General features: G+C 44.7%; 1 protein-coding gene across 1 annotated transcript in view; it reads left to right on the top strand.

Moving 5' to 3' along the window:
- LOC6635417 (mucin-21) overlaps positions 1–20,346 on the top strand; it is a 100,089-nt gene that overhangs the window by 69,935 nt on the left and 9,808 nt on the right. The window contains exons 3-5 of the mRNA XM_032440252.2: positions 8,628–8,706; positions 15,962–16,671; positions 16,902–18,665. Of these exons, the coding sequence (XP_032296143.1) occupies positions 16,081–16,671; positions 16,902–18,614 (2,304 nt within the window). The 5' untranslated portion in view covers positions 8,628–8,706; positions 15,962–16,080 and the 3' untranslated portion in view covers positions 18,615–18,665. The remainder of the gene's footprint in view (positions 1–8,627; positions 8,707–15,961; positions 16,672–16,901; positions 18,666–20,346) is intronic.

Below are 20,346 nucleotides of genomic sequence, written 5' to 3'. Positions count from 1 at the left end.
ACTTCAAATTGAATTAGAGTGAATATTTCAGGGTTAGGCAGGAGCGGGCGTTCAGGTCAGAGGGGGGCACAACGTGCTGTTGGGTGACAAAAGGTGCGCGGGTGCAAAAAAAAACTTTGCCATCAACGTCTGCGGCATATTAAAAACGAAATGTAGTTAAAGTTGAAGGTGTTGCAACAACGATTGGGCGTGGCATCCGCACGACAACTGCGACGCTTGGACGCGGCACGTTTGTCGTTTTTATAGATATTTTGTATATTTGTCTACACGCATATTGTGTGTGTGTCTGTGTGTGTATGTGTGTGTGTGTGTGTGTGTGTATACGCAATATTTTTAAATTTCAAAGCACGCGCGTTGCACAGAGACGGAAATGACAAGCAGCGGGAAAAGGAAAGAAACAAGAAAAGCTATTTACCAGCACTGGAAAACTCAACGCACGATCAACAGAAAGATCTACGGAAATTTGCAGATTTTCAAGTGACTCACGTTTATTTATATGAATATATAATGTTCCTGCTATGCTCTGATAGAAAATATATGTATATATTCTTGATCCACCGATTTGATATTTAGCCAGGTTCGTCTGTAAGTGATTTTAAACAACGATAAACTTAGCATCCATTTGACAAAGCTCTCAGAAATAAAGCTGGTGTGTAAAGTCACTTTGTAGGGTATCAAATAGACGGTACGCCCTTCCCCCTTGACGCTGCATGCGTAACACAAACAACTCGTAAGCGCGCAAAGTGCGTTAATTTCCATTTGTTATAATTAAGTATTGTGTAATCTACAGTGAAGCCTCGAGTACTGGAGCGCTCTTTGTGTGCGGTTGAATAACAGTTGCCAGCTTCGAGCATCGATACTTGAGTACTCGATGCAACCTGAAGCGCGACTCGACAAATTGCTGGCACTTTCTGTCCCAAACTGCAAATCGTTTTTAATGTGTTCTTAATTAGCCTCCTTGCAACTGATTGTGTGCGCGTTTATGTATGTACATATGTGTGTGTGTGTGTGTGTGTGTGCTCTTGTGGGGCACATTCGATATTTACAACTGGCCGCATTACTTGAGATGCAGCTGACTGGCGGATAAGGGACCCTTAACCACAAGTGTGGCGCCACTTGGCAGCAGTTGCTGTTGCAATTAGTTATTTGAACTTCACGTGCGTGCGTGTGTGTGCGTGCGTGCGTGTGTGTGTGTGTGTGTGTCGATAAATCCGCAGCTTCGGTCCATGTTGAGCGCTTTAATTGTTTGCCATTTGTGTGGGGGGCTGAGCGATTCGGCTTGTGGTAAGCGGCAAGTCAAAGTCACAGCTTATGGCACCTTGCAGCAAGTTGGTCTTTTTTATTTTTCTTGTAAGCTTTAAGTTGCCACACACACACACACACACACACACACACGCATGCACAGCTGCTTACACATGCCACATGTATACATAGATTATGTACTTATATTCATATCCATATCCATATCCTTGTGCTGCAGCTGCAGCTGCCGCAAATTGCGGCACGACTTGTGGCATGCTCCACTTTTATTAACTTTTTAATGCAGCGTTGCCAGAGAAGTCATAGCCAATCCTCACCCTGCCCCCTAGCTGCCGCTGCCGCCATCCTTCAGCTGCATCCGTCTCTGTCGAGTTCGGTTCAAGAGTTTTGCCAGCTTTTATAAGTTCATGTCTAGCAGCTGCTGGTGGTTCAGCTCCGGTTCCTGTTGCCGTTGCCGCTGCCGCCGTCACTTGCTCCCGCTAGCGTTACCCCTACCCTACACCGCCCGCCCCTTGTTTTGGCTTGTGCAGTAGTTTCTGTGGCATTTTTGGTGGCTTTTGGCTCATCCTTGGCATGCAAATGCTTCAGCTTCTGCTTTTCCAGCTGCTGCTGCTGATTCTTGTTCACGCTGCTTGCTTTATTGGCTGGTAAAAAGTTTTTGCCAAATTAATTACATTTTATTGGGCTGCAGCTTTTTTGGCCGGATAAAGCGTTCTGGTCCCTCTGGCCAGCAGCGGGAGCGAGTGCATAGACTAGGGTTAAAGTTCAGCCAAATCATAATAATAATAATAATAATAATAATAATAATAATAATAATAACTTGATGCGCCCAAAAACAAAACAATAACACTAACAATAACAATCCAAGCACAACAACAACAACAACAGCTAAAACACCCTCCCCTCTTCACGTATCATCAAAAACATGCAGCTGGCTTCGCGTTGCGAGCTGTTAAAATGCATTTTATGGCTTTCAAATACGAAAGCTCGTAAAAAATGTGCCACAAAATGTTGTGAACGGCAGCAGCACCACCAACAGCAACAGCACGGGGCAAGTACGAGGCAGTTGCGGCATTGACATAAAATGCCAGCCAGCAAACAATCATAGAAACAAGTACTTACTACGTCGACACCAAATGCGCGTTTTTATGGCTAATCAAACCTTTGCCATAGAGACAACAGCGACTGACAAAAATAACACGTTTCCACTGTCGTGCAGCAGCTGCAGCAGCAGCAACAGCCGCGTAATATTTTATATACATATGTACATATGTAAAGATTCTCTGTGTTTGCAGTTTTGGTGAAAATTCGTATTTTCTTATAAAATTGATTGAAGTCTTGCTTTAGAACTTGCCCATTGAATAAGCACAAAAAAACACGCTGATCCGCTGCAACTGAACAGTGTGCGGCTTTCTCCGGGAACTACCATAAAAAATAGAATACTTGGAAAAAATTTTGTGATTATCAAGTGCTTCAATCTAAACAAAAATAAACAGCTTGGCTAGCTCGAGGTCAATGTTTGTTATTATTATTGTTTTGTTTGTAGTCAAAATAAAAAAATGAATAATAAAAATTTGATGTTAACAAGAATTCAGCAGCTGATAACTATAGAAACAGACTTTTGATTCCTCTGTGCTCTTTATCGTTGCTTGACGCCAATAATTCTCAAAGAGTTTTAGCAAAGGTTTAGTGGCAAGCCAAGCCAGTATTGAAGGCAAAGTCTCTTGATTAGCGATTCGGTAGGTAATAGGTATATCTAAATCTATAGAGAAAGTTCCTTCCATCCAAACTATCAGCCGTCATTTACGGAAGCTTTCATTGCCAAGCGACCCTAAAAAATCAATAAAATTAAATAATCAAACCGAACTATTAATTTTTAAAAATACCAGCCACATGTGTAGACCCCTTTATTTATTTATATACGTCAGCTTAAAATGTAAAACTGGCTTAAAAAAATGAATGCCAATGCACGTTTCCAGTGTCGAGTGGAAAATCGTTGTTTTAAAACAGTCTAAAAAATATGAACAATTTTACTGATGAAAATGCAGCAGCATGTGTTTGTATATATTGGGCGACTGTGTGTGTGTGTGTGTGTGTGTGTGTGCGTGGAGTGTCAGCTGTTTATGATGCGTTTACGACACGTCACAGGACACGCACACGCGACGGCAGAGCATACAAACAGCAACAGGGGGCTGCAAAGGGAGCTGAGGTAAGAACAGCAACAACAACAACAACATTATCGGTGGCAACAGCATCGTTAAAGGCGCCCCGGCGTGGGGCCCACTGGCTCGTAAAACCGACGGGTCCCAGGCTAAAATAATAGTGTGGCCGATTGTTTTTGTTGTTGTTGTTGTTGTTGCTGCTGTTGTTGTGATTGCAAAACACGCAAATTGGGGAACAACAAAATTTTTGAGGGCTCCACATTGTGCGCCCGGCGCCGCGCATAATAATAAAAAAATAAAAATACAAATAAAAAAAAAAAAAAAAAACAACAGCAACAAAAAATGAATTTATTTGATTCGTTTGATGCTCGTAAAAATCAATGAAAACATTTTCGAGCAGCCACTGCCACCTTTGCCAATCTGTCTATAAGGGCTGCCTGCCCCGTTGCCCCGCTGCCCGACTGCCACGCCCACACCCGCACAGCCGCCCACAAGCTGCTGCTGTTGTTGTTGTTGTTAGCATGTAGTTGGTTGTTTTTGGAGCTATTCGAATGAAATGCCGTCGAAAAGTTTTGAGCCAAGTTTCGTATGAAATTTGTAACAGCCTCAAAACAAACTATAAAACTGGAAGTTTGAGTTTCTTTGAAACTGTTTTTAGTTTTTAGCTGTTGTTGCTGTTGTTGTTGTTGGCTTTTTTATGTTGTTGGCTGAAAGGAATGTGTTTGAAGCCAGTTAATTGGATTAACACTAAAGATGCGTGTGTGTGTATGTGTGTGTGTGTGTGCGAGGGTGTGTGTGTGTGTTTGAGAAACGAAATTCGATTTATGGACGAAATGATTTAATTGCCAAAATGCCATAGAACTGCAGCTGACAATGGGTTTGTTGGGCCCATTTGAACATTTGGCCTAAAAAAACGTTTTTCGAAAGCGTTTGCAGCAGCTAACATTACATGATTGGAGTTAACTTTTGTAACTTTTCAAGGCAATCAATTTGCCAAAATGGTCAAAAATTGTACTTTTATCAACGAATATTGGGGTTCGAATCCCTAGGGTTGGTGCATGTCTAGGCAAAAGCCTCTACTAGTAGCCAGAGCTAGTCAATAAATAATAATTTCAATAAATGAAAATCTATACAGATTTGATCAAAGGCAAAGGTTCGAACTGGGAACCCACCAATATTGTTTTAAGGAACTTGTCAGGTGAATGATTTAATCAAAAGAATTCTGTCTCTACATTAAATAGACAAAAAAGTGCATGATGTTTGTCCCATGATATTTGGCTTGATATTTGGTTCGCGGCCTGAAATTACAGGTATTTTGTGTGGAACTCACCTTGTTGTCAGCTTTCACGTTTTGTTTTTTTTTTTGTTTTTGCCGTAATTAATTAAAGTGGCCAAGGCGTAATTAGTGGAAACGGACGACCTCATGCTTTTGACTCAAGTGAATCAAAGTTCAACCAGCTTGTCTGGTAATTTGATCAGCTACTTTGCAAATGTGGTGGATGTTGCTGTCGTTGTTGTTGCCGCCGCTGGTTGCTTTTGTTTTAAGGACATAACACATTTTTCCACATTGTCGAGCATTGTCGCAGGGATAATAAGTTAGGTAGCCGAACGGTAAGGTCAGGTAAGGTTTGGGGCTTCAGACAATTGGCTTTGGTATTGGCTTTGCCTTTAGCATTGGCTTTGGTCTTTTGCATATGGGAATCGGAATCCCAGCAAATGTAAACGTGGCTCAAGTTGCCTGCCATACACTTACAAACACACACACACACGCACACATATTTGCGTGTGTGTGCAGCGAAATAAAATTAGCTCAATGAGCATTTGTGCAATCAAGTGATTTTAAACAACAAAAATTGGGGGGCTGTAATCGAAGTTGAGCAGCAGCAACCCTTGAAGCCGAAAGGGTTGTTCCCGGGTTGTGGCAAATAAATTTCACACACATTTGCGCACTCACATCCACAACATACATATGTGTGTGTGTGTGTGTGTGTGTGTGTGTGCAGTCAATAACTTTTGCTACAAGGTCGTCATCGTCTTGGTTGATTGTACTGAAAGGAATAAAACGAGTGCCCCCAGCCCCGATTTTGATGGGTACTGCGAGCATATGAAAATGCCGTGTTATGTATGCTTAATTTTGTCGAGCGCCCATTTGGAGGGACAGTGCGGGGGTTGGAGTTATCTGCATGTAAACAGGCGCAGGACATTGCCGACATTGTCCTTGCACGTGACTCATGCGGTAGCTTTGTGCTCACGGTCCTTGTTTGAACAAAAGGGTTGCCCGCTTGACTCTGCCGTGGGTCTTCACCCACACACTCACACACACACACACACACACTCGCACACATAACAGGAGCATATTGGTTTCTTGTAGTTGTGGGACTTCAGAATTTGGTTGCTCGGACGATTATTGCAGCACAGATCATTGGACAACAATTGTAAATTGATTAGACCGACAAACTTGGCCATTTGATTCGGTATCAAGTTCCAGACCTGAAAAAAACGAACTGTTCTTTTCGCTTCCCTCATGAGTCATGCCTTGCTGAAATAGTTCCTTAACTGAGTGGTCGATTTGTTGGATTCTTTATCCATGCAAGCAGTTAGTAACGTTTGTTACTTGGAATATTGTATATACAATATGGAACTAGTTCATTTTGAATTCAACTAGTTCGCTTCTCTTGCAGAAGAGCTTTGTTTCCTCTTGTGTTCCTGAACGACTTTAAAGGGACTTCAAATTTGGGTTCATTTTTTAACTATTGCCTAGCGCACGCACACAAGCACACGCACACAAACATGCCTACATGCTAAGATTTTCCATGCCCAATTTATAACTTCATAATCATGTTTATGATCATAATTATGTTTATTATCATCGCGGGTTGCTTTCATTGCGTCGTTGCCTTTGCTTTCTTTAGACATTTTTGTCAATTCGCTGTGAACTCGCATCATTTGCAAGCAACGCGACCTGAAGCTGAATTGTTAAGGACTCAGGGCTGGGTAAAAAGGGGAAAAGACAAAATGTGGCAACAACGTTAGTCGCATTTGCTACAACACGATTTCCTTTAACTGCCATGGTTGTTCTTCTCTCGCACAGCTTCTGGTTGGGCACAGCCGAAAAGGTAACCCACACCAGAGACTACACACACACTCACACAAGCACACAGCGCACAGCACACACATACATTTATATTCTTATTTATTTCTATTTTTATGTGTCACACACGCCAAAGGAGCCACGCATTTTATTTTGCTGCGCATTTTCACTCCTTTTTTTTGCTGCCACCCAACTCTGGCTCCGGTTCCAATGTCTAGTTCACCTTCAACTTTTTCAGCTCGTCCTTTTAGCTCCTTTGGCATTTTGCACGCGGCACGACATTCTCCCAATTGTGTTATAAATTCAAAAATGAATAACGCACGTTTGCCTGTGGTTTAAAATTCTATTTCATTTTATTGCCATTGCCTGTGCCTTGTCACCTCCTGCCCCGCCTCTAACTGGCAGGCGGGCAGTCGGGCAGGTGGATCTAGTTCATGCTGGGGTTTTTTTGCTTGGCATTTGACTTGGTTTCTTTTATGAAATGCTTTCACTTTTTCGACAGTCAGCTGTATTTTATTCTATCTTTTTGGCTAAAATGACACACTTTTAGTCTCTTGTTTTCTTTCGTTTTCCAACACTCGCTCAATTAAAACATTTTTGCTCTGGCATTGTGCAACTTGGATTTGCCCACATCCAGAAAAAAAAATCACCCAAAACTGAAACTGTGACTCGAACTCACGAGACCTCGACTCGGACTTTGTGGTAGTCCCCCTCTCCGTCGCACTGCCAGCTGCCACATACATACATATATCAAAAGGCTGAGCAGAGTTGACTTTTTTTTTGTGTGGCAAGCTCTTTTTTTTTAAAGCCGCTTAAAGAGTTTCTACTGCCTGCCCTGTGTAGATCGGAACGTGCATTCAGCGGTCTGCTCTGACATTTTTTATGAGCTTTACTCGGCTTCTTATTTGGTGGATTTATTTTTGCGCCGAAAAAATTTATTAGCCCAATGCAGCTCAATGTCTCACTGGCTTATTATTTATACATTTTTCTCTCTCGCTTCGTTTTTTAAGTGGCCCGCAAAGATAGTGTGCAGTCGGTAAATGTGTCACTGGTGACATGACAGCAAACAGTTGGCGAACTAGTTCCAAAATAAGTTCCAAAATGTTGGCAATTATTTACTGTTGAGGGGGCGTACCGAGAAACTGTTCCCCTGTGTAATTAAATCTTCAGGACTACATTTTTTTTGTTTTTTATATGCGAAAGCTGGTTTATGAAAGTGAAAAGCAGAAAGTGCTCTAAGGACATTAAGTGGGCCAATATTGTGAACTTGTTCCGAGGCAGCTTTATGTATTGCCAACTCATTTGTGCACGACTGAGGGTTTGATGAAATTAGCTGCCTCACTGAGATCTCTCTCTTTCTATCTATATATACAGGAATATACCTACATATATATAGTTATATATATATATATATATATAGATTCATAGATTGACTATCTCGGTGCAATCACTGTTTTGTTCTAATTTGGGACTATGCCAATGAGAGAGAATGGCATAATTATGCGTAACTTATGGTTATGGCTATCCATGCCATTTAAATGCACATCAATTGTGTTGAAAGTGCATTTCGAGTGCGATTGCGTTCGGGAATGCATTGGCCAACTGTCAGGCACAACGATAACAATAACACAAATATCAATCACGAACTCCAGTTGGGGATTCAATTAGGCATTCAGATATTGAAAACTAATTGAGATGAACTTTGACAAGCATTCAATTAGGTATGGATTTCGCCAGTTGGTTCCAGGCAAGCCAAAAATTTTACTTTAAAATATCAAATCTAAAATATGTATGTGCTCCCGTGTGTGTGTGTGTGGTTGTATGTGTTTGTGTGTGTGTGTGTGGCATTGGCAGGCACTGCATAGTTAGTATGTCATATTTATATAACTCAATTTCTTACGCTTGATGAAACATTTGCATTCCACATGCAAATTTTACTTTGATGAGTTTTTCCTTTTTTCTGCTGCCTGCTGCCTGCTGCCTGCTGCTTATTATTCCCTTTCATAGTGTATGCCAAAAGTGTACGCATGCTAATTAAATTGTTTTCCCAATGTACTCACTCTCTCTTTCTCTTTCTCTTTCTTTTTCTCTCCCTCTCTCAACTATGATTACAGCATTTCCATATTTATAAACAGCCAAGCCGGGCGCACTCTGAACTGAAAATTTGGAAACTCAGCTTTTCTCAACTTGCTGGTAAGTTATGCAATATGCTTTAAAAACGAACTGTCCATATATGGGCGATTATCTTAAGGATGTGTGGGTGTCTGTGCTTGTGTGTGTGAGTGTGTGTGTGTGTGTGTGTTTGTGTGCACTTTGTTTACTTTACCGTTTTATCAAAGAACATCGCAACAACAACAACAGCATCAGAAACTTATTGGAATTTAAAGATGTCAGCATTGACATGCGTTGAAAGCGTTGTCAGTTTCGATATACCCGCTGCCCCTCATCACAGCCAGCAGCAGCAACAACATTCGGCTAAGGAGCTCTCTGTTTTTATATCAGTTTTATTGTGTTTTATGTCGCAGCAAAGTCAACCAAAAATCGGCTTAAAAATTCAAGAGCAACAATCCAAAAGATGCGTATCATGTGGCTTTTATGCGGCTGCCGCTAGCGTAAGGCATGCCCCGCATTCCCCACTAAATGCCGTCGCTCTCCAACACTAGCTCCCTCTCCCTTCTCTCACTCTCTCTATCTCTCTCTTTCGGTCTCTTTCTTTTAGCTGAAGATTTTCGTTTTCTATTTGATAAAGTGTCGCTGGACAAAAGTTGAGAAGCTGCAAGCGTTTTTCCACGTAACGTTTGCCCATGCTCCCCTTCTCGCTGCCTCTCTCTCCCGCTCTCACTTAAGATACGCATCTCGGCAGCTTGTTGTGCGAGTGTGTGTGTGTGTGTGTGTGGTGTGTGTGCGGCATTTTATTGTCATTGTGGCTTTTTGGGGCTCGGTGACTTTTTATTATAATATTATTTTTTTTTTTGTTTTGTCTCTCTTTTGTTAGGCGCAAGTAAATCAGTCAGCGACGGCGGCCGCATCGGCTAAAGATACAGATACATTTACAGATACAGATGCAGATACAAATGTATTCGTAAATGCGTGCAGGCCGTGCAGCTGCCTCGACGACGTCGTTTTGTTTATGATTTGTCAAGATTTTAATCCCCGAAAATGTGTTTTAAATTGCAGCGCCTACGATAAGAATTGGGGCAGGGGCGGTGGCAGGGGCGGGGGGGGTAGGGGCAAGAGCAGGGCCTGTGGTTGCTGCGGGAGACGCGGGGTCTCGACAAAGAATGGAGTCGAAAACGCAAAACGCATCGCAAACAGAAAGAAATAAAGAAACTGAAAATAAAACCTGAAATGTTGGCCAAGTAAAAGAGTTGCTTGCTTAGAGTACTGTGTGGACGGGGGAGGGGTGGGAAGGGTGGGGCAACGGGCCAACGGGGCAGACATATGGCGTCCATAATTCGAAAGAAAGACGAACTGGCTGCGTGGGGAGTGCTAATAAATTCACCTTTTACCACAAAATATTGCCAACATTTGCAAAAGACAAACAGCTAAGCCCGGCACACACACACACACACACAGCGCACACACACACAGTCTTGTGTGTAGCTGTAATGTGTGGGCGGCATGGCAGCATAAATCTATCTCCTGTAGCTGCAACCACTCGCCCGTTTCCGCAGACCTCTCTGCTCGCTCGCTGACTTCTGATTGAGCAAAAGCTCCGACAACGTCGTCTGCCCATCCGTGCGTCGCCGCCTCCCCCCAACACGCCTGCCCCCCGTCTGTCTGTCCGTCTGGGTGTTGATTTTTGTCAACCTAATACAAAGCGCAAACAAAATTTGTGTTGGCATTTGGTTAGATTTGCCATTGCTTTGGTTTTTCCACTCTTTTCCTTTTTTTTTCCTTTTTGCTTGTGTGCTTATGTGTGTGTGTGTGTGGGTGTGTGGGTGTGTGGGTGCGGAGTATTAGACTTGATACCAGCTAAACAAGACGAATAATATGAGAAATACCAAAGTGTTGCAAAAGGATTGTTTTCTTCTGTAAGAGCAGCATATTAGGCTAGTGCTTGTTCGGACTGTAAGTAAACGAAAAAGAGTCGACAAACGCTTATGTAAAGCATATTATAGATATTATACATCTGAAGCAAATATAAAAGGTGACGGGTATTCTCAATAAGTTACATTGTTCTCGTTCCCGACTAGGAGATACCCCGAAGCTACACAATCGCGCGCTTTGAAAGATTTGAAACAAATCTGCAAATCTTAACGTGCCATAGAAGCACCTATTTTATCCTCTTCGCTCACATTCAATGGGTTCAGGCTATAATTGATATTTGCATAAATAGAATATTTGCATATCTGTAATAAGGCAAAGTTCTTAAAATTGTGTCCATAGTTTCTTTGGCAATTTTGATCTATTTGATTCGGACCGGGTTGGGTTGTGATAGGGGACTATGAGCTCTTATGATGGCAAAAATAGTTCCATTTACTGCAAATATTATGTATACTCAATATTACTACTATTTTTATTACAGTATTATTAATTCTATTTTTGTTATAATGAAAATATTATAAAGTGCAATATATTTTGTTAAATGTGGAGCTAAAGTTAAAAAACCAAAAAAAAAACTATCAAAGTTTGCTTCCAACCGCCTTTGGCTTAGATAGCCCAACAACTGAATACCGTGTGCAGCGTACGTTATTTGCATTTAAAGTTTTATTTATATTCTCCGACAATTAGTATGGGAGCATTCATTTATTCAACTGAACCATTCACTCATTCAATGTTGTCGGTAGAACAAACTTGTGTGCTCCAAAATTTTTGCAAAATGAAATATAAAACATTGCGCGAATTTCGTTTTCATTTATTAATTGTTTCGCCGTTGCTGCTGTTGTTGTTGCTGTTGTTGCTGTTGCTGTTTTTGTTTTTGTAGTGCTGATTCTACCAATTTGTGGCCCACATTCCATGTATCAGCTGCAAGCAGATATTTCGCGTTGCCAAAACTTCCACTCGAGCGAGCCACTTGCAGCTAGAGTGGCCCCAACAAGTGCATCAACAGTAACAGCAACAGCAACAGCAACAGCTACCGCTTCACGCGATGTATGTTAATTAAAGTCATTATGTGGAGGATGCCCGCTGGGAGCTGGAGGCAGGCAGCAGGCGGCAGGCAGCTGCTAGGTGGCATGCCACTAATGAAATGCCTCTGTCTGTGGTACCGTTGCGATCCTTGTTATGGCTGGCACTACGGCTGCAGCTTCAATTGGTCGGCCAAATTGGCCAATTTTCATATGCATGATGCGATAGGGCTCAAGGCGAATGGGAAAGCTGTCATGAATGAATGAATGAATGAGCAGCGAGTTTGAATGGGCGACTGAATGAATGAGTGCGTGAATGAATGAGAGCCAGCGTCGCTTCGCGTTGACAACAATGCAATTTTCGGGCCATAGAAGCTTGAGGGGGATGTTGGGGTATGTTAGGGTATGGTGTGGGTGCTGCGTGTGCCACGTGTCAGCAGAAAGCATTGTCCGACCTAACGAAACATGCCACATGCCACATGCCGCTTGAGGGGGATGTTGGGGTATGTTAGGGTATGGTGTGGGTGCTGCGTGTGCCACGTGTCAGCAGAAAGCATTGTCCGACCTAACGAAACATGCCACATGCCACATGCCGCATGCCGCACAGCAACTGTGCAGCAGCGCACGGAAGCATGCGTTTGGGCTTTTGATTTTTGAGCGCGTTCGCCTTCTAATGATGTACAACATGCACAAAATGTGTTAATGAGCCGCACGTTCACTGACAAGGAGCATGGAAAAAGAGAGAGAGAGTCAGCGGGAGAGGGGAGGAGGAAGGGGGAGAGAGCGCAAGGATGAGGTGGCAGCAACAGTGCTTAGCTAATGAGTTCTCCCTTTGGCAAACCTGTTGCGCCTGTTACCACTTCTGTTCGTCGTTGGGTTAAGCTTTCAACAGATCTCGACACATGACAATTGCATCGGGTATTTGCAGCAATTTGCTTAGCTGCAGCAATTGCTGCCGCCGTCATGTATCCATAGGAGACAAGATACTAGCTACGGGTAGATACTCACATGCACACATGCTGCGGCCATTTACTGCTGCAGCTGCTGCTGCTGCAGAAATACAAACAGAAAATGAAGAAAAATAAAACAACTTCAAATCAAAGACATAGCCTTGGCTAAATTGCTTTGCCCAGACGCCCACACACAGCCAACCAAACCAAACGGCAGCGGGCAGTGGGTGGGCTGGGCGCCTGGTGAACTGATGTCTGGTGTCTAGCAATCAGGCCAAGTCTGAATAAAAAATGAGCACCAGAACGAGTCCATGCACGTCCAGCTGAGCCCAGTCAAGTGAGTCGCTAGCTAATCGATTCAAAGCGATCGATAATTGGAATATCAAAATTATTATTGCTATCAAAATTACAATATAGGTAAGGCCAATTAAATAAATGCAGCTGTAGTATTTCCTATCGAATCTTTTCTATATTTAGTTCGATCACCATCTGAGTATAGAACTAAATATGGAGTATACTTATTAATTTAAGATTTATCTGGACGTATGTGCTCTCTTCTGCTAATATATATACCCGTTTTTAGTCATAAACTAACATACATTAATAAAAACGTATTAAATAAATACCGTCTTACTATGCGATTCTCATGCAAATAAATTGAGGAATGAAAAAAAAGTATTTCTCAATATCGCCCTCCTATGCGATTCTCATGAGTTCAAGTAGGACTTACACGGCACCAAGCAAAAATCAATAATCCTTGTTGTGTATTGTGTATTCCGCAATATGCATCAGAAAGTGTATAAGATTTTAATTTATTTTAATTGCGCTTAGCTTTGAAGACTTTTCAACTGCTACTTCTGATGGCAGCTGCCAATGGACAATCATATTATATTCAGCAAAAGTTGAATAAATATTCCCTTTAAATAAATACTGTTATTGGCTATGCGAGCTGGCATTTCGAAATGTGCGTTGCAAGGCGCCAAGTAAAAATCAATTTTGCGCAGGCATCTCAATTATCCATGCCACATACACGCCCATACATGCGCTATGCATATTTATGTATATATTAGTGAAATGTTTTTAGTATTTTAATTGAAAAAAATCATTTAACTGTGTAGTTGCAGCTATTTCCAGCGCGTTAGTTTGAATTCTTTTTGTTGCTATTGCTGTTTTTTTAATCTTCAACATGGCCAAACTCAATCAGCCAAATCAAAATGTTGCCTGCAAATAAACGCCATTTGTTGTTGCAGTTGCTGCCGCTGTTGTTGTGGCAGGCGCCCATAGACGACCACAAACAACTCGTTAAAATTTGCATGTGAAATGCAATCGCCTAAAACTGGAAAATAGGCAAAACAAAACACAAAAAAAAAAAATAGAAACCAAAACAAAATGATGTAAAAAATCCAAAATATTGCTGAAAAAAGTCGAATCGACGTAGCAAATACGCGCGCACGCAGTCGGCTACACAAAACGTTGCGAGTGTTGCAACATCGCATGGAATGGGACATGGGGATGAGCAGTGGGCGCGGCTGCTTGGGTGGTGGCTTCAGTAAGCCAAAGGGCTGGCCAGCTGCTGCTGCTGCTGTTGTTGTTGCTGTTGCTGTTGCTGTGTGGCCAGTGCACTAATAAAAACAACTGAACAACATTTTTGGCCATGCCACACGGCTATCAATTTGATATATCAATCAGCGTGGGAGAAAAATGATTGCCAGTTGCTTGTTGTTGTTTGTAGTTCGTTATTGCTGAGCATTCAAATCGATGTGCCCAAAAAAAGAATACCAAAGAAGGCCTATCCACAGCATGCCACCAATTAAATACACTATTTCATAGCCATAGGTGCCGAAGCCCAACTCCCGTGTCCGATTGTTCCCAAGGAAACATTACAAGCTCCAATTGATACGGCTTGCAAATAGGTTAGGCGAAAGTGTGTTTCAAGTAATTTCAGAGTTTTGTTTACGTGAAAGATCCTTCCCATGCGTGCAGTATGATATGCTCTTCCGATCCGGCAGGTTTCCAGAGAAGAGAGACAGGCTTGAATAGAAACAAGTCTTATGTCAATAAAAAAAAATATACTAACTTTATTTAAGTCGTAAAAATCTCAAACTAGGTGTTACACGTTTCATGCCTAAGTTGTAATACCCTCGGCTAGGGTATTCAAAGAAAAACAAATAATAATGAACAAAAACAACAAGGGACTAAAAATAACAAGAAATCTGTGGCGAGTGCAATATTCAGTTGAGCTGCAAGAGCTCACTGAAAAGAGAAGCAAATTGCAGCGAATTTCAATTGCCTGTGCGGCATTTGCAACTTGGCCTTGGGGCAACTTCTGTGCGGCTGCCTCAAGGATTAGCTGCTCCGGCTGGACGGTGGCTGGACGGATCGCTGGCTGCGCTGCCAGTGGCTCATAAAGGGGATCTGCGCCCAGTGCTCTGATTGATTTATGGCCACGCTCATAAAAGTGGGCGGCCAGCGGGTAAAGGGATTAACAGCGGGTGGGTGCGAACCGATACGAAGATAGAACGGATCTCAGTTTTGGCTCTGCTATCAGTCACACACGCACGAAAAGAATGAAAAGAAGAGTGCGCGCCATCTGGTCAGCGGAGCAACGACTAGCGGTTACCCTGTAAAAAGCTCAGCGAAAAATTATGTGGAAAGAATACAACTGGGAGAGTAAATATTTTATAAATTAAACGAACTAAATTGATGTATTGCAAAGGTAAATTAATTTTAATTAGTCAAAAAGTTTAATATTCAACAGTCTTAGGCGTCAATATATAAATCTAAACATCCCATATTTTTTTTAAAATGTATTTTATTAGGCTTCAGTTATATTATTATTTTTATTAGTTAGAAACTGCTTTCATTTATTACGTTCATGGCAAGCTACAAATACATCTTAGCTGCTGACATTCACAGGGTATATAAAAACGTTGCCTTCGCTCGTCGCCTGTTAATAGCTTTAATGCTGTTTTATGGCATTCGTCGAGTGGCCAGCTATGGAACTGGGAGCTGGGAACCGGGTACTGCTAGCTGGGAACTGGGAACTGGGAAATGGCATGCCAACGCCAAATGTTTTACATGCGTGTTGTTGTTTCTATTGTTGTTGTTGTTGTTGTTGTTGCGGCGGCAACAATGTTTTGTTTGGCGGTCGCATAAATAAATTGGGATTGGAGTATTCGCTGGCTCAGTGTCGGCTGCCTCAGTGCCGAAGCAAAGCTCATAATTCCAGCTTTTATTTGTGGGATTTTGGCATGGCATGTCAGTCATGTGTCGCTCTGTTTCTGGTTCTGGTTCTGTTTTGGGCTCCGGGGCGTCCGCCCCATCCGCCCGCCCGCATGCGCATTCGTAACGCTTTCAATTCCAACGCTGATTAATGGCTTTGTTTGCTCTCTCTCACTCTTTACTCCCTTTTTCCCTTTCCCCTTTCAGATGATGCGCTTTGGCAGCGCTTGAGAAGCGTCAACGTCATTAAGGGAGCCGATTGCGATAGCGATAACGATAACGATAAAGATACCACCGCGATACTAGCCACAGCCGACAGCAGAAAGATGTATCCCGGCAGCGCCAGCAGCTCCAACACCGCCGCCGCAGCCGCGTCCAAGTTCCAGAATCGCTGCGCCTCGCCACAATTTGCCAGCTTTGCTCCACCACCGCCGGCAGATTATCCGCCGCCAACATTGCAGCAGCAGCAGCAGCAGCAGCAACCACATCAGCAACAGTTGCAGGCACAGACCACTGCGGTGGCGGTGCACAGCGTACCCGGACATGGCTCCATGCGGCACATTCAGCGCAATCAGCTTACTATGAGTGGACACGGACATGGCCATGGCATGGGCCACGGCCATGGACACGGGCACGGCCACGGACACGGCCATGGCCTCGGCATGGGGATGGGCGGCATTGGACATGGCGCCGCCACGATGGGCCATCATCACGGACATCGCGGCGATCTAATCTTTCCGGACGACATGGACAGCATTGAGTTCTGCATGCCGGCACCGCCATCGTCCTCCTCGTCGTCCTCACAGCAAAACGGGGAACTGATGCTGCTCCAAGGCGGCCACGGCGAGCCCTTTACGGAGCGACGACGACGCGGCCACAGTCGCCGCAGCAACCACAAAATGGATGTGGAGCAGCAGGTAAGAGAAGCGAGCATTAAAGAGAAACTTTAGCTGAAAGCCAACCGAATTGAATGCAATTAATTAAATTTTAATTTTAAGCATTAAGACTAAATTGGACTCGAATTGTTTTCGAATGAAATTGGAGCTGATTTTTAATATAAATTGTACCACTAAAATCGCTTCAAATTCAATACAAATCAATCTTCCTAGATTGAGCTAATCTCATGTTTTTCTACTTGGATCTGCAGGTGAAATGGTCGCGCAAGAACATCGCTGCAACCATGGAGCGCTTTGAGCCCACCGCCAATACTCAGTCCTCGTCGAGCACTTCGTCGCTGGACTATGGCTTCGCCGCGGGCGTTATGACGCCCAGCAGCAGCAGTGCTACGCCCTCGCACGGGGCTGGCTCAGCAGCTGGGCTGTCCTCGACGCCCTCGCTTCATGTGGCCTACAATGGAGCCGGTGCTGGTGCTGGTGCTGGTGCTGGTGCCGTTGCTGGTGTGGGCATGGCCGCGAGTGGAGCAGCTGCAGCTGCTGCCGCTGCACCATTCAATCATGTCTACTCCTACGCATACTACGAGCCAGGCGCGGCCAAGTGCCATACGAATGTGCCCGCTCAGGGTCAGGGCAATGGCCAGCACGGACCGTCGAAGAGTCCGCCGCGCAACTCGATACGCGCGCTGCTGGCCAAGAGCTTCCGCTCGAAGTCGTCGTCGCACAGCGGCCAGTCGACATCGTCCTCGCCAAGCGCCGAGGAGCGGGACAGGCACACGTATACCACACGCTACGGCACCACCGAGAATCTGTACGAGGAGGTGAGCGACCAGAAGATACGCAAGGTGCTCTCCGACAACCGCATCGCCACGTCCAGTGCGGGCAACGTCAAGGAGGAGCTGCGTCGCGTCCAGCACAATCATTTCCGTGTGCTCGACGAGCTCAATCTGTCCCTGGAGGCGCTCATAATGCCGCCCACGCCACCGGACATCAGTCCCAGCCATGGCGGTCCGGCTAGTGCCAGCTCCAATGATGTGCAGCACGACTCGCTGCCCGCCCCCAGCAACAGCTGCAGCAGTGGCAGCGGCAGCGGCAGTGCCAGCGGCAGCGGCAGCGGCAGTGCCAATGCCAGCGGTGCCGCCGGCAACATATCCTCCGCCCAGGCCAAGAACGTGCTAACCGCAAGCCAGCGACCGCGTCGCGGTGGCTTACTCGGAGGTGCCGCCGCCAGTGCTGCGTCCAACTCGAGCTCAGCCTCACATGCCAGCCTCGAGAATCTGTCGAGCACCTTGAACAGCATGGAGCTGAAGGATCATGCCCACAGCAGCTGCATCAATCCGGAGTTCGATGAGGGTGACCTGGACAGCGGCTTCAGCGGCAGCGGCAGCAGCAGCGGTGCCAGCTACAATGAGAGCTTGCGCTATTATAAGACGGCCACGCCCACTAGCCATAGTCATAGCCACAGCCACAGCCATGGGCACTCCGCGCACAATCCCAATCTGATGGCCCACAACAACAACAACAACAGCAACAACAACAACAATAACCACATACACACCAGCACACTGCCGCACAATCTGCGCAGCTGTCGCTCCTCGACAGCCTCCGGCACATCGACATCCAAGAGCAGCATGGCCAGCTGTAGCGAGGATCAGGGCATCGCCGGCATGGGCATGCCAATGGGCATGGGCATGGGCATGGGCATGGCCGTGGGCATGAACTCTGGTATGGGCGTGGGCATGAACGCCGGCGCCATGGGCATGGGGGGCATGGGTGGCATGGGCATATCAGAGACGGCTGGTGGCAGCTCAATGTCGCCCTTCAATTATCCACGCCGCTGCTCGGCGGATCAGCAGCGTGCCTCCGGGCGTTCGATTGCCTCGGCAACCGGCTCCGCAACGGGCCCCTCCATCACAATGGCCACCGGCGCGAAACCCAAAAAGAACTTCTGGACCATGAAACCGTGATGCTACAAAAAGGCCCTGCGTCACATATGCAAGAAATGGAGCATTGTTATGGTGAGTACTGAGACAATTAATAATAAGTAGATATAAGTCCGAAACGAGGCTATAAACATTAACTTCACTTTTCTTCACTATTAGCAAGACCATTAAAAAAAAGGCGAATTATAAAGCGCAACGAAGAATATTATATAAAAAAGTCACTAAATGCAGAAAGTTGAACCGGCATTTACTTAGTTGCAGTGCTGCTATCTATTTTCACTTAGAGCGTTCTTTTATATCTTGCTTAAATGTTATCGTTATCGTAATCGTAATCGTAATCGTAATCGTAATCGTAATCGCTGTTATTATTATTATTTTTGTGTGCCACATCTCGTTTTTTTTTTTCACGCGCCCTCACTCGCCACTCCGCAGCTTGTTGTCTCTAACTGTTGCAGCATCAATTTCAACTTTTCAACTTTAATCATAATAAATATGCGGCCTGGCCCAGACTCGGGCTCAGGCCCAGGCCTGGGCTTCAGTTCAAATCAACGAGGCACTTCCGCTGCCGCTGCTGCTGCCGCAGTCAGCGTCGCTTAAGCCACTCTCGCATATTCCCAAGATAATAAATTTATTAACAGGCAACGGCAACGCGGCAGCTACAGAAGCATCATCATTATCTGCAGCGGGCAGCGGGCAGCGTCCTCCGCACAACCCCGAAATGAATCAATTAAAACTGATTGAACTTCATAGATTTGTTTCATTTTGTGTGTGTGTGTGTGTGTGATTTTTTTTTTTAATTTCACTTGCAACTGAATCTGGGGTAATGCCGGATTCAGATTCGGACCGCATCATCTGCCGCTGCTGCTGTGGGCTATGTGGGAACTTGTTTGCACAGCCCGAAGACACACACACACGCGGGCATAAACATGCCCCCATTTTCTTGGTCTGCCGCAGGGATTATGAGTGTCATGTGTGTACGAGTGTGTGTGTGTGTGTGTGTGTGTGTGACTGGCCATTAAGGCGCCTGTTGAAATCGAAATCCCAATATCAGCATTTAAAGTCTTACGGCCTAAGATGCAATACTCTGTGCTCCATACTCAATATGCTATTTTGCCGGCTATCGATTTTCCTCTCGCCCAATTTCTGGCTCGGAATTCCCAATTCAGCAAGCGCACCCCTTGTGAATAATGTGAATAATGCTGTTATTCATTGCATTTTGTTATAAATCTGTCAATTTGCACAATTGTGCGTGTGCTTTGTGCATTCGACAGGGTCGCTGCAGAAGCGAAGCGGACGTTTGCCGTAGCCGGGACGCTGATGGGGACGGAGACGGGGGCGGATTTGTGGCATAAGGGTGAACCAGACACTCGACACTTGCGTGAGCAGCAGAAACGAACGAAGAGCTGTAAGCATCTGAGAGACTCACAGACTCGCAAGAGGCTGAAATATTTTTCGGGCTGCATCCGCATTAGCATCCGCATCCGCAGGGCGCACGTTTTTGGGCACCATAAAAAATCTGTTGCAAAATGCGACTTTGTTGTTGCTGTTGTTGTGCGTGTGTTGATTTATAGTCGCAATTGGGCTGAGGCGCAACTAATTTGCCTCGAGTGCTAAGTAGCATGCGAAACAGGGAGACGACAGCCAAAAGCATGTGAGTGCAGCACCACATGTGTGTGCATGAGTGTGTGTGTGTGTGTGTGTGAGTGAGTAGTGTATGGGAGGATGGGTGGGTGCTTGTGAAGTGCAAGAAACTCTA

This window comes from Drosophila virilis, chromosome X (genome assembly GCF_030788295.1).
Source record: "Drosophila virilis strain 15010-1051.87 chromosome X, Dvir_AGI_RSII-ME, whole genome shotgun sequence".
Classification (NCBI taxonomy): Eukaryota; Metazoa; Arthropoda; class Insecta; order Diptera; family Drosophilidae; genus Drosophila; species Drosophila virilis.
Note: the sequence above shows the minus strand (reverse complement) of the source record. Positions and strands in the feature narration are given on the sequence as shown.